This window comes from Chionomys nivalis, chromosome 7 (genome assembly GCF_950005125.1).
Source record: "Chionomys nivalis chromosome 7, mChiNiv1.1, whole genome shotgun sequence".
Lineage (NCBI taxonomy): Eukaryota > Metazoa > Chordata > Mammalia > Rodentia > Cricetidae > Chionomys > Chionomys nivalis.
The window spans coordinates 12,060,419-12,072,550 of NC_080092.1; the positions used below are offsets into that span (position 1 = coordinate 12,060,419).

General features: G+C 47.1%; 1 protein-coding gene across 1 annotated transcript in view; it reads right to left on the minus strand.

The window, feature by feature from the left end:
* Positions 1–8,058: 8,058 nt before the first annotated feature.
* Positions 8,059–12,132, minus strand: part of LOC130878014 (ATP-binding cassette sub-family A member 17-like) — an 81,545-nt gene continuing 77,471 nt past the window's right edge. Inside the window, exons 26-30 of the mRNA XM_057775763.1 lie at positions 11,776–11,963; positions 9,364–9,534; positions 8,916–9,106; positions 8,732–8,805; positions 8,059–8,313 (exon numbers count right to left, since the gene is read on the minus strand). Coding sequence (XP_057631746.1) covers positions 8,059–8,313; positions 8,732–8,805; positions 8,916–9,106; positions 9,364–9,534; positions 11,776–11,963 — 879 coding nt within the window. The remainder of the gene's footprint in view (positions 8,314–8,731; positions 8,806–8,915; positions 9,107–9,363; positions 9,535–11,775; positions 11,964–12,132) is intronic.

A 12,132-nucleotide genomic window follows, 5' to 3' on the forward strand; every position in this document is an offset into this window, starting at 1 on the left:
CTCAGGGATCTGGGAATGTGTGCCTTTTTAGGATGCACAGGCTTGCAAGTTCCTGTGTTTTTCTATCTCTACTTCCTTGTCCTTTTTTCTTTGTTCTCTCTGGTGATCTACTAAGCAAAACATCTGTTCCTTGTATGTTGGGTTCACAGGGGTTGCCCAAAGATGGGGACAGACCACCAAAGTGTAGTAAACCAGAAGCAAACGATTCCAGGAAAAAGTTAAAAAAAAAACCAAAAAACTCCATGGGGCACAAAAAGCTTATCAGCTAGCTGAGACCACAGCCAGAGATGGATTTGTAAGGTTGTGGCAAAGTACAGCTTCTTATTTATTTACATTTTATGTATGAGTGCTGCCTTAGGATTTCTTTTTTTTTTTTTTACATTTTTATTGATATTTATTGAGCTCTACATTTTTCGCTGTTCCCCTCCCTGTCTCTCGCCTCCCCTCTTCAATCCTCCCCAAGGTCCCCATGCTTCCAATTTACTCAGGAGATCTTGTCTTTTTCTACTTTCTACTTCCCATGTAGATTAGATCTATGTAAGTCTCTCTTGGTGTCTGCATTGTTGTCTAAGTTCTCTGGGATTGTGGTTTGTAGGCTGGCTTTCTTTGCTTTATGTTTAAAAACCACCTATGAGTGAGTACATGTGATAATTGTCTTTCTGTGTCTGGGTTACCTCACTCAAAATAATGTTTTTTAGTTCCATCCATTTTCCTGCAAAATTCAAGCTGTCGTTATTTTTTCCTGCTGTGTAGTACTCCATTGTGTAAATGTACCACATTTTCCTTGTCCATTCTTCATTCGATGGGCATTTAGGTTGTTTCCACATTCTGGCTATGACAAACAAAGCCGCTATGAACATAGTTGAGCACATGTCCTTGTGGCACGATTGAGCAAAAGTGGTCTTACTGGGTCTTGAGGAAGGTTGTTTCCTAATTTTCTGAGAAATCACCACACTGACATCCAAAGGGGCTGTACCAGCTTGCACTCCCACCAGCAATACAGAAGTGTTCCCTTTTCTCCACAACCTCTCCAGCATAAGTTGTCATCAGTGTTTTTGATTTTGGCCACTGAATCTCACCTTTTTATAGTAAGGGCCACCAAGTATTAGGTCTGAACAAAGGAATTTTTACAGTCTCAAGGTAAAACTCAGATACAAATTGTTCTTCTTTGCAATTCCCATTAACAGAGTTTTTCAGTTAAACTAGTGGGTTGTACTTAATCTATTGTCTTCCCTGGTATTCCCAGGTGGTGTTTACGGAAGCGCTGTTCTCAGGGGTAATGCACAACCCAGAGGTCATGTATATCCATCTCCTTAAAGTTAACTCAGCTTGTATCCATCGTTAATCACGGATGGCCGGAATGTTATCTAAAAGCTGACCCTCAGATTGTGGTGCCACCCTAAATTTGCAGAGGGCCACTTCAGTCTCACAAATAGAGCTATGGGTTGTAAAGCAGAGTAGCCCACTGTTTTTTGTTTTTTGTGTTTTTTTTGTTTTTTTTTTTTTTTTTTGGTTTTTCGAGACAGGGTTTCTCTGTGGTTTTTTGGAGCCTGTCCTGGAACTAGTTCTGTAGACCAGGCTGGTCTCGAACTCACAGAGATCCGCCTGCCTCTGCCTCCCGAGTGCTGGGATTAAAGGTGTGTGCCACCACCGCCCGGCCAAGCCCACTGTCAATAGTTAATCCTTGAGCTACTGAGAAAGCTGCTGACAGCTGTTCTCATTCTCCTAAGCTTACAACTTTATATTTCTTTATTTCTACTTTCTTACTTCTGAAATCTACATTTTTATATTCTTATTCTTGGACTCTTCAGTAAACATGGTTTAATGACTTCCTTTCTTTTTTTGCATTATGACTATCTTTGCATGAACTCACTATAAGAGGCACTCTGGCCCTTTAGAGCTCCGTGCATGCTCTCTGGGTCCCCAGCTCCTCTGTGAAGATTCACATTGCTACTCCGAGTCTTATTTCATGGACTCAACTCCAGTACCTATGGCAGTGAGTCTGCTGTTAGCTATGGAATCCATGATAGGCTTGCTTTTATATGTGTTTTGGCATTTTTATCTTGCTTTCAATAAACTTTCTTTGTATTGTATATTTAGTGTTTCAATGTGATGATGGAGATTCTTTTTTCGGGGGGAGGTCTTGACTGTTTGGTGTTCTGAAGGTCTTCTGTATTAGAGTCCTTTTCTCTAACTCTGAGAAATTTTGTCATGATTCTTTCGAACATGTTTTCAGTGCCCCGAGAACAAGATTCTCCTCCTTCTATCTAGTCCTTTCATAATGTTTTGTGTGTCTTGGAATTCCTACTCATACCGCCTTAGTTAAATCTTTGCTTTTGTTGGATCTAAGACTTCCCACAGAGCTTTTGGGGGCTTGTAGCATGTCTTAGTTTGCTGTCTGCTGCTGTGATAAGGACAGTGACCCAAGTAGCTTGTGAAGGGAAGGGGTTGTGTGCTTGGCTTACAAGTTACAGTTCAGCACGAACGGAGTCGGGGAGGAACAGAAGCAGGGGCTGTGGTGGAACGCTGCCTTTCGGTTTGTTCTCCAGAGCTTCCTCGGCCTGCTTTCTTTCTTTGCTGTTCCTTCCTTACGTTTTATTTTGTTTTGTTTTTTTGAGACAGGGCTCTGTGTAGCATTGGCTGTTCTGGAACTCACTCTGTAGACCAGGTCGGCGTCCAATTCAGCAATCTACCTGCCTCTGCTTCCCAAGTGCTGGGCTTAGAGGTGTGTGCCACCACTGCCCTGCTCAGCCAGCTTTCTCGCCCAATTCATGGCTACCTGCTCTGGTAGTGACATGGCCCCCAGCAGGCTGGACTCTGCCACGACAATCATTAATCCAGAAAATGCCAGGCAGATCTGATAGTTTTTCAATTGAAGTTCCTCTTCCCAGATGACCCCAGCTTGTACAAAGTTGACAAAAACTAGCTAGCTAATATTTATTTTTCTTCATAGAGCTTTTGATTTTACTTATGTATTTACTTCCAGCATTTCAGTTTTTTTCAGTATTTCTTTTTATTGAATTCACATTTGATAACTTGTTCCACTTTATTTCAGTAATTTGTGTTTCCAATCAGGAGCTTATTTTCTTTAAAGTGTGTGTGTGTGTGTACGCAGCATAGCATGTGGAAGCCAGAGTGTGACTTCCAAGAATCCGTTCTGTGTTTTTTACTAGGTAGGATCCATGGATTCAGCTCAGGTCATCAGGCTTGCGCAACAAATGCCTTTATGTGCCGAACCACGCTGGACCCACGGGAGTCTAATTTTTCTTCGATTTCTTTTTGAAGGGTATGCTCAAAGAATACCATTACCGGGCACTGTTACTGTAGGATTAGTGAGTTTCGGATGAGTTATGTCGCTTTTGTTTTTGTTTTTTTTATGTTTATTATGCAACTGCATTGGTGTTTATCAGGGGTTATTTTGTTGCTTTTTAAAAAAATCAGCTGCATTCTTTCAGCTGAGAGGGTCTTGGAAGGAGTAGAAATTCAGCAGTCGGTTCCTCAGTCCAGCAGCTCAGGGTGCCTGTATCACCTGGACATTATTCTCTGGGTGGAACAGTGAGTGTGAGAGCGACCACAGCCGGAGCCCCACTGTGCACGTACACCAGCTAATTAACGGCGGCAGCCCATGTGGTTTCCATAACAACTGGAGGATAAACACCCAAGGATAGTACAGAGTATAATGGTATTTTAATTAATAATATTAGGTGGGTGAGGATGGGATAGATATTAGTTGATTTTTGTTTTTCAAAACAGAGTTTCTCTGTGTTGTCCTGGAACTTGCTATTATAGACCAGGCTGTCTTTGAACTCACAGAGATCTGCCTGCTTCTGCCTTCCAAGTGCTGGGATTAAAGGCGTGCGCCACCACTGCCAGTTTAGATTGATTTTTTTTTTTTTTGGAGGAGGCATTCGAGACAGGGTTTCTCCGTGTCGCTCTGGCTGGCTGTCTTGGAACTCACTCTGTAGACCAGACTGGCCTTGAACTCACAGAGATTCGCCTGCCTTTGCCTCCTGAGTCTTTGGATTAAAGGCTAGATTGATTTTTGAAAAGGAAAAAAAAAACAACCAAACAACAACAACAACAAAAACCGAGGAAGTAAGGTGTGGGGAGTATGGGATGTTGTTAGAATCCACAGATTCTAGGGACTGTTAAAGCCATAGAAAATTACAATTAAAAAGTAAAAGCAATGAAAGGAAAAGGCTGGAAGAGGAAAAGACATAGAAATAAGAAAGTATATGAAATATGGTTGAAAAGCACAGTAAAACACTCAGGAGGCAGAGGCAGGCAGATCCCGTGAGTGGGAGGCCAGCCTGGTCAACGTAACAAGATCCAGGACAGCCAGGGCTATGTGAAGAGACCCTGTCGGGGGGGAAAATGTCTAGTAAAGAATGCCTTAGAGGAGACCGAGTGGAGAAACATACAGAACAATCTTAAAATCTAACTGAGCGATATACACAGTAAAGAAAAACCATCATGACACATATATGCAAGAATGGAGATTAAATAATAGAAAGTAAGAAATAAAAAGCATACTTAGGAAGTGAATCGCTGGCACATCTGCACGGGGTCAAGAGATGGCCTTCTCGGATTCCTCTGGTTCTGACAGAGGTCATTCAGTGTGGTGTGGGGGAGAGCCGAGTGGGAGCCACGCTCCTCCGGAGGTCTCTTCTGTTCCTGCAGGTCCAGGGTACACGAGGAGCAGCAGCCTGTCCCTTAACATTTCTTTTTCTTTTTGAAGCTCACACACAATTTTATTAGAGTTTAAAAGAAAAACTGCAGAGCAGGCAAACCATAAATATCAGAAGCTGCCCAGAGGAGGGAGATGAAGGAGACGAAGACAGAAAGCTATGGCCTTTAGAGTTATTCAAGGAAGTTTGGCGAGCAGGAAGCCACATCACAGAAAGCAGCCATAGAGCAAAGAGTGGGGTTGTGGGGCTTTAGAGCCAAAGTGAGGGAGTTCAAAGTGTTAGGGAGAGCATGCTCATAAGAGAGAGAGAAAAGGAAAGGTCAAGCTAACAAAGCTGCATGGCTGTAAGCACCCCCAAGAGGGCTGGGACTCTGAGAGAGACACGTATAATATCTCACGAAAATACCCCTCCTGTGGTGGTTTGGGTGAAAAGGCCCCCATCGTCTCCTAAGCTGGCTTGGTCACAGTGTTTCATGACAACAGAAAAGCAATGAAGACACCTCCCATCTCTTTGGCATGGCTTTAGGTGAGCCTGCCTTCCTGAAGGATTGCACCTTGGTCAGGTAACTTATTCAACTGAATTAACTTTTCCTTTTGTTTTATATTGAGACAAGGTCTCTCTGCCCTGGCTACCCTGAAACTCACTCTGTGGATCAGGTTGGTCTCGAACTCAGAGATTTGCTTGTCTCTGCCTCTCAAGAGCTGGCATGTGCCACCAGGCAGTGGTGGCTTTAAATGCCAGCACTTGGGAGGCAGAGGCAGGTGGATCTCAGTGAGTTCGAGCCTGCCTGGTCTCAAGAGCTAGTTCCAGGACAGCCTCCAAAGTTATAGAAAAACTCTGTCTCAAAAAAAAAAAAAAAAAAAGAAGGCATGTGCCATCATGCTGGCTATAATGAACTCTTAGGGGAGGAGGCAATGGCATGTCTCCACTCAGAAAGAGATTCCAACCATTTGGCTAGTAAGTTATAGCATTCCCTTAATGGACCTTCAACAATGTAACCGTACATTCCTCCCCTCTGAAGAGGTAACTCTCTAACATCATTATGAGGTGGGATGAAATAGGGAAATAAATATACACACACCATCCCCACAGCTTCCACTGCTTCCTTCCAGACAGCGTGACTTGTCCAGAGGACTCAGACGTGGGTTCTGATTCTCGGTGCTCCCACCTGCTTCGGTCTCCGCCAGCTTCCTACATTCCCATGGCCAGGTCTCGATGAGCCCACAGGCCCGCAGACGGACTTCGGGGGCATTCACTGCCTCTGAAATGCACCGGGGTTCTGCACCAGGCTCTGGAGCACTTGTGCCACTCCGCCCAGTGAATGCAACTTGGGACGATGCCCCGGTTTTGGTTTACTGGGCTGTGAACTAGCCTTGCAACCCTGGCAGGTTGATGCTAATCTCACTTGTCAGCTTGTGGAGCATTGTTTATCTTGACTGAGATGGGAAGACCCACCCACGTGGGAGGCACCATTCCCTTGGAAGTCTCAGAATGTTTAAAAAGAACAGAACGTGGAGCCAAATACTCATGATCTCTGCTTCCTGATTGTGGACATGATGAGACCAGTCTTTTCCGCCGTAGTGGACAGTGACCTGAGTCAACTCTGAAGATGCTTTTGTCAAGATATTTTACAGTGCAAGGTAAACAACTAAAAACATTTATACAGACAAGAGGCACTGCCGTTACTGTCATAAACCTGACCTTTGGAAGTGGGGAAGTGTAGAAGAGTTTGAAATTTTGGGCCAGAGAAGCTCCGGAATGCTGTGAGCAGAGCTTAGTGAGCCGTTCCGGTGGGAGTTTGGGGGGCAAGGATGGCATCTTTGGACCGTGGAAACTCAGTTCGCAGAGTCTCAGAGGTGGACATGGACTCGACCAAGGGCCAGTCATGTGATAGTTTCACCTAGAATCTGGTTCCCACACCGTGAGAGTTGGAGTGATGGATGTAAAGGTGATGAATTCATTTGTTAGGAAGACAGGCGAATATCTGAGCTGTTCAGAGAAAGCAATGTAACTAAGTCAGCCCCACTGAAAAGAAGTCTCTGCACTGTGCAGGCAGTAACAGAGTTGTTTTGGGTAATCCCTGTCTATTTTGTCGAGATCCAGATTTATTTGAAAGTGAATGAATCGAAAGGGTTCCTGGCTTCTCGAAAGCAATCCCCTAGGAGCTGCTCCACGGCCAGCCCGGGAAGCTCACATAGCTGTGGTCCAGGGGGGCGTGGCTGAGGCTTGAGCCCACAACAGAATTCCGCTGCATTGACCTGATAGTATGAAAGCAGAGTCAGGCAAATCTCTGAGTTAGAGGCCACCCTTGTCTACACAGTGATCTCCATGTTTACACTTTAGCCTGGTGGTTCCTTGCTAAGCTCTATTTTCCCAGTCTGGAAAGAGAATGTCTACTCTGTGCCATTGTATGTTGCAATTATATAACTTGTTTTGGGCTTTATAGAATTTAACAGTTAAGAGGTTGCCTTGAGTCGGGTAGTGGTGGCGCACACCTTTAATCCCAGCACTTGGGAGGCAGAGGCAGAGGCAGGAGAATCTCCCTTAGTTCAAGGCCAGCCTGGTCTATAGAGCTAGTTCCAGGAGAGCCACAGCTGTTACAACACAGAAACCCTATCTTGAAGCACCCCCCCCCGCCCCGCCACACCAAAAAAAGGTTGCCTTGAGTCTCAGATGAGATGTGAGCTGTGGACTTTTCACTGTTAAAGCTGTTAGTCTAGCCGGGCGATGGTGGCGCACGCCTTTAATCCCAGCACTCGGGAGGCAGAGGCAGGCGGATCTCTGTGAGTTCGAGACCAGCCTGGTCTACAAGAGCTAGTTCCAGGACAGGCTCCAAAGCCACAGAGAAACCCTGTCTCGAAAAACCAAAAAAAAAAAAAAAAAAAAAAAAAAAAAGCTGTTAGTCTATGGGGACTTTTGTACCTTGCACTATGAGATGAGCGAGGACAAAGAGAAAGGCTATGATTTAAGTAATGTGCTTTGGTGTTGAGTTGCCAAGGGATGGGATTTGGATGGCCAATTGATGAGACCTAGGATCGCTGAACAGACTGGCCCGTGGATATGCCTGTGGGGGATTGTCTTGATTAGGTCGGGGTGGGAAGACTCACTGTGGGGATCTGGGAGTGTACAGAAAGGGGAAGTGAGCCAAGCACAGGCATTCATTGCTCTGTGTTTCCTGACTGAGGATGTCCTGTGCCAGCTGCTTCACGTTCCTGCACTACTTCCATGTCAGGAGGGACTGTATCGCTGAACTATGGTCCAAAATAAACCGCATTACCCTTAAGCTGCTTCTGTAGGGAATCTGTCACAGTGTCAGAGTGACTAACACGGCAGGCTGTGCACAGCACGCTACCCTGCACTAGGGTCTTTATTACAGCAGGACAGGCTCTGAGGGAGGTGGAGATGGAGGCGGGGGAGGCTGATAAGAAGGACTTGAGGAAGGAGGTGAGACAGAGTGAGAGGGTGAAGAGGGGTTGGCTAGCACAGCTTGTCCTTGTTGGAAATTTCCTTTCGTGGAGGACACAGGGCTGGTGAAGCTCAGGAAGATGTCCTCCAGAGACACCTGGCTGATGGAATAGTCTTCCAACATATAATCCTTCTTGGCTTGTTCCATAATGCCAAACACCTGTAGCAGAGGAAGCCAGTTGCTGCAGATCAGTCCACCCGTAGGTGATGGGGTGGCCACAGGGACGGGTGATCTGGGGAAGTGCAGAGACAGCCATCCTCTGGGAGCTGTGACAAGGCACAGAGTGCTGGTCTCAGGCAGCTACTACAGAGTACCTCCAAAGGAGTCAGGCCTGTGGGAATGGTGGCAGGAAACGGTGTCCCACCGGGTCTGAGGCCTGCTATGTGGCGCTGGGCATGTAGCTCCTCTCTAGGCCTGCTCCCTGCTCCCTGAAACCTGGGGGTGGGAAGAGCTGACTTCCGAGGCTCCTTCCAGCTCAACCTTATGCCTCATGACTTGCACACAAACATATCCAGTGTTGGCAGAGGACACATGAATGCTACTTCTAGAGAGCAGGAGAAATAAGAGGTGCACTCACCTTTGCCCAAGTGAGGCCGTGGCCAGGGAGGTAGTACTGGACCATACCTTCATGCTTGTCTTCCAGATTGCTGCCTGCACAAAAGAGAGACTGTTTCTGTGAGGGCTGGACTGGAGGGCTAGAAAGGGCAGCCCGAGTGTGACAGCTAACAGGTCCAGGCAGGGTGTCCAGCACCATGACACACCTGGGAAGGTCAGGTCCACAAATGCCTTGAACTCCTCCAGGACTTCGTGCTTCCCTTCACTCCGCACCTTGGCCTGCAGGGAGTAGCCGCTGCCAAACTTGCTCTTGAGGTGCTGTGGGCTGCCCAGGCACTTGAACTGGCCCTGAACCATGATGGCCAGCCGGGTACATAAGGCTTCACACTCCTCCATACTGGGGAAAGGGAGAGAGCCCGAGACAGCGCTGGAGGAGTCTGATGTCCACCCTGGATGTCAAAGGCTTGTGCAGACAGGAGGGCATCTGTGCCCAGGTCAGGCCATTCCTGATTCCCCCCGCTGAGTGTACCCACATGCAGAGCCTGGGAAGTGTCCTGGCAGAGCCTACGCTGGCTGCTGCCGTATCTTCTGTTCGCCTGGTCCCACCCCAGCCACCTGTTCTGGCTCTGCCCCGACCCACAGATGCAACTCTACCTGTGGGAGGTGATGACAATGGCCTTGCCAGACTCACGGGCCCGGGCCACAGTGTCCCAGAGTAGGCGTCGGGCCACAGGGTCCATGCCGGTGGACGGCTCATCCAGGAGGATGACCGCAGGCTCTCCAATGAGGGCGATGCCGGTGCTCAGCATGCGCTTGTTGCCACCACTGGGTGTGGATGGGATAAAGGTGGGGACATGAAGAATGGTGATTGTGGCCTCCGGTGTTGAAGCCCACTTGTTCAGCCCCCGACTCTTTCCTTCTCTGAGGTGATGCCTACTCTGGTGCGGCTTCACTCAGGTTGAATTGTGACTTGGTTTGTTCACTGAAGGTCTGAATGGACCTAGATGTCCAGGTTGAAGGGTTGAGACCCTTCAAGGGTCTCTGTGAGTACTGGGGGTAGGGCACCACCCATCTGAGAGTGAGGGTGTAAGACCATTTTAGTTAGCCGTTTTTCTTAAGATGCTCACTATGTAGTCCCAGCTGGCCTTGGCTTCTCACCCTCCTGATTCGGCCTGTCAAGAAGCATGGGACTAGCCGGGCGGTGGTGGCGCACGCCTTTAATCCCAGCACTTGGGAGGCAGAGGCAGGCGGATCTCTGTGAGTTCGAGACCAGCCTGGTGTACAAGAGCTAGTTCCAGGACAGGCTCCAAAACCACAGAGAAACCCTGTCTCGAAAAACCAAAAAAAAAAAAAAAAAAAAAAAAAAGAAGCATGGGACTATAGATGCACACCACTATACTGGCTTTGCTTATTTTTTTTCTTAATTTATAAAATTTATGTATATGTGTGTGTGTGCCTGCATGCAGGTACCCATGACAGCCAGAGGGCATCAGATCCTCTTAGAACTGGAGTTACAAGCAGTTTTGAGCTGCTTTGTGGGTGCTGGAGAACTAAACCCGGGTCCCCTGAAAGAGCAGGAAGCACTCTCGAGTGCTGAGCCATCCTTCCAGGCCCTCCCCACGTTAAACTCGCATAGCATTCACTGTGTGCAAAACTCCAGTCTAAACTTTTCTTTTTTTTTCTTTCTGACTTTTCAAGACACGGTTTCTCTGTGTAGCCTCAGCTGTCCTGGAACTCTCTATGTAGAGCAAACTGGCGACAACTCACAGAAATCCACCTGCCTTTGCCTCCTGAGTGCTGGGATTAAAAGTGTGCGTCACCACCACCTGGCTTCTAAACTTTTTAAATGTAAATTTATTTGATCCTCTAAATATGGAAGGAAATATAAAAAGCTGCCAAAGACTCAAGCCAACAGACCAGGGGAAGGGGCAGGGACTCTTTTTTTTTTTTTTTTTTTTGTTTTGTTTTGTTTTTTGAGACAGGGTTTCTCTGTAGCTTTTTTGGTTCCTGTCCTGGAACTAGCTCTTGCAGACCAGGCTGGCCTCGAACTCACAGAGATCCGCCTGGGGGCAGGGACTCTTTATCGGACACCTGGATTCATTTGGCCAGTCAGCAGCATCTCTCCGCTCTCCAGTTCCAAACTTGGGGTACTGCTGGACACCTGCCTACAGGAGCACAGTGTGTAGTGTGAGGAGAGCCTGTGGATTTGGATAGTTGGTGCCCCCCCTTTTTTTGAGACTGGGTTTCTCTGTAGCTTTGGACCCTGTCCTGGAACTAGCTCTTGTAGACCAGGCTGGCCTCAAACTCACAGCAATCCGCCTGCTTCTGCCTCCCGAGTGCTGGGGTTAAAGGTGTGCGCCACCACCGCCTGACTTTTTGTTTTGTTTTGTTTTGTTTTGTTTTTGTTTTCCTGCCCGGCTATTTTCAACTATTTTACAGTATGAAATTTATCTTTTAAAGTTTGTAAAAATGTGGGGCTGGAGAGATGGCTCAGCGGTTAAGAGCATTGCCTGCTCTTCCAAAGGTCCTGAGTTCAATTCCAAGAACCACATGGTTGCTCACAACCATCTGTAATGAGGTCTGGTGCCCTCTTCTGGCCTGCAGGCATACATGCAGACAGAACACTGTATAAATACATAATAAATAAATAAATATTTAAAACGTAAATCAATCTTTTGCCTTGCTTTGATTAACCTGAGTTAGGATTCTGTTACTGGCAACAGTGATAAACCACCTCAGACTTCTTGGGAGACATATCAGGATGAGGTAAATATGGGTCTAATATGAAAACCTACCCACTAGGAAGCTTGCCATGAACAAGCAGACACAAAGATCTGCCCATCTAGCGGTTACAATCACACTTGATAACATATACCTGTTCTCAGCACAAAAAACTCCCTCTGGCTTGGGATAGAAGCCAGCTTCCCTTCACCCCATCTTCTGTTGCAAGGACTACACAGCTCCTCCATGCCTGAGCTGATGGGTTTAACCCTACACCCCAGCACTGAGAACTGCGGTTATCTTGCAAATGGAGGTGGGAAGGATGAGGGAATCCCCAGATCTCACCTATAGGTCTTTATCAGCTTGTCTGCATACACACGCAAGAGTAAGTCCTCAAGGATCTGGTCTACACAGGTTTTAATGTGGCATTCAGGGATGCCCCGGATACGGGCATACATGACAAGTATCTCTCTTCCTGTCATGAAGTTTAGCAGGGCATCAAATTCAGGACAGTAACCAATATACTGGCGCACCTGAGGGAGGGAGACACATCAGAGTGAAGCCTCTTGGGCCAGTTTCCCGTCTGCCAACCCAGCAGTTCCGGGACACCGCCTCAGGCTTGTCTACATGAGGAACGTGCAGCGTGAGGGAGCCAGGAGTGTGAGGATGGCAATGCTGGTAGTGTTGGTGAACAGGCTGCTA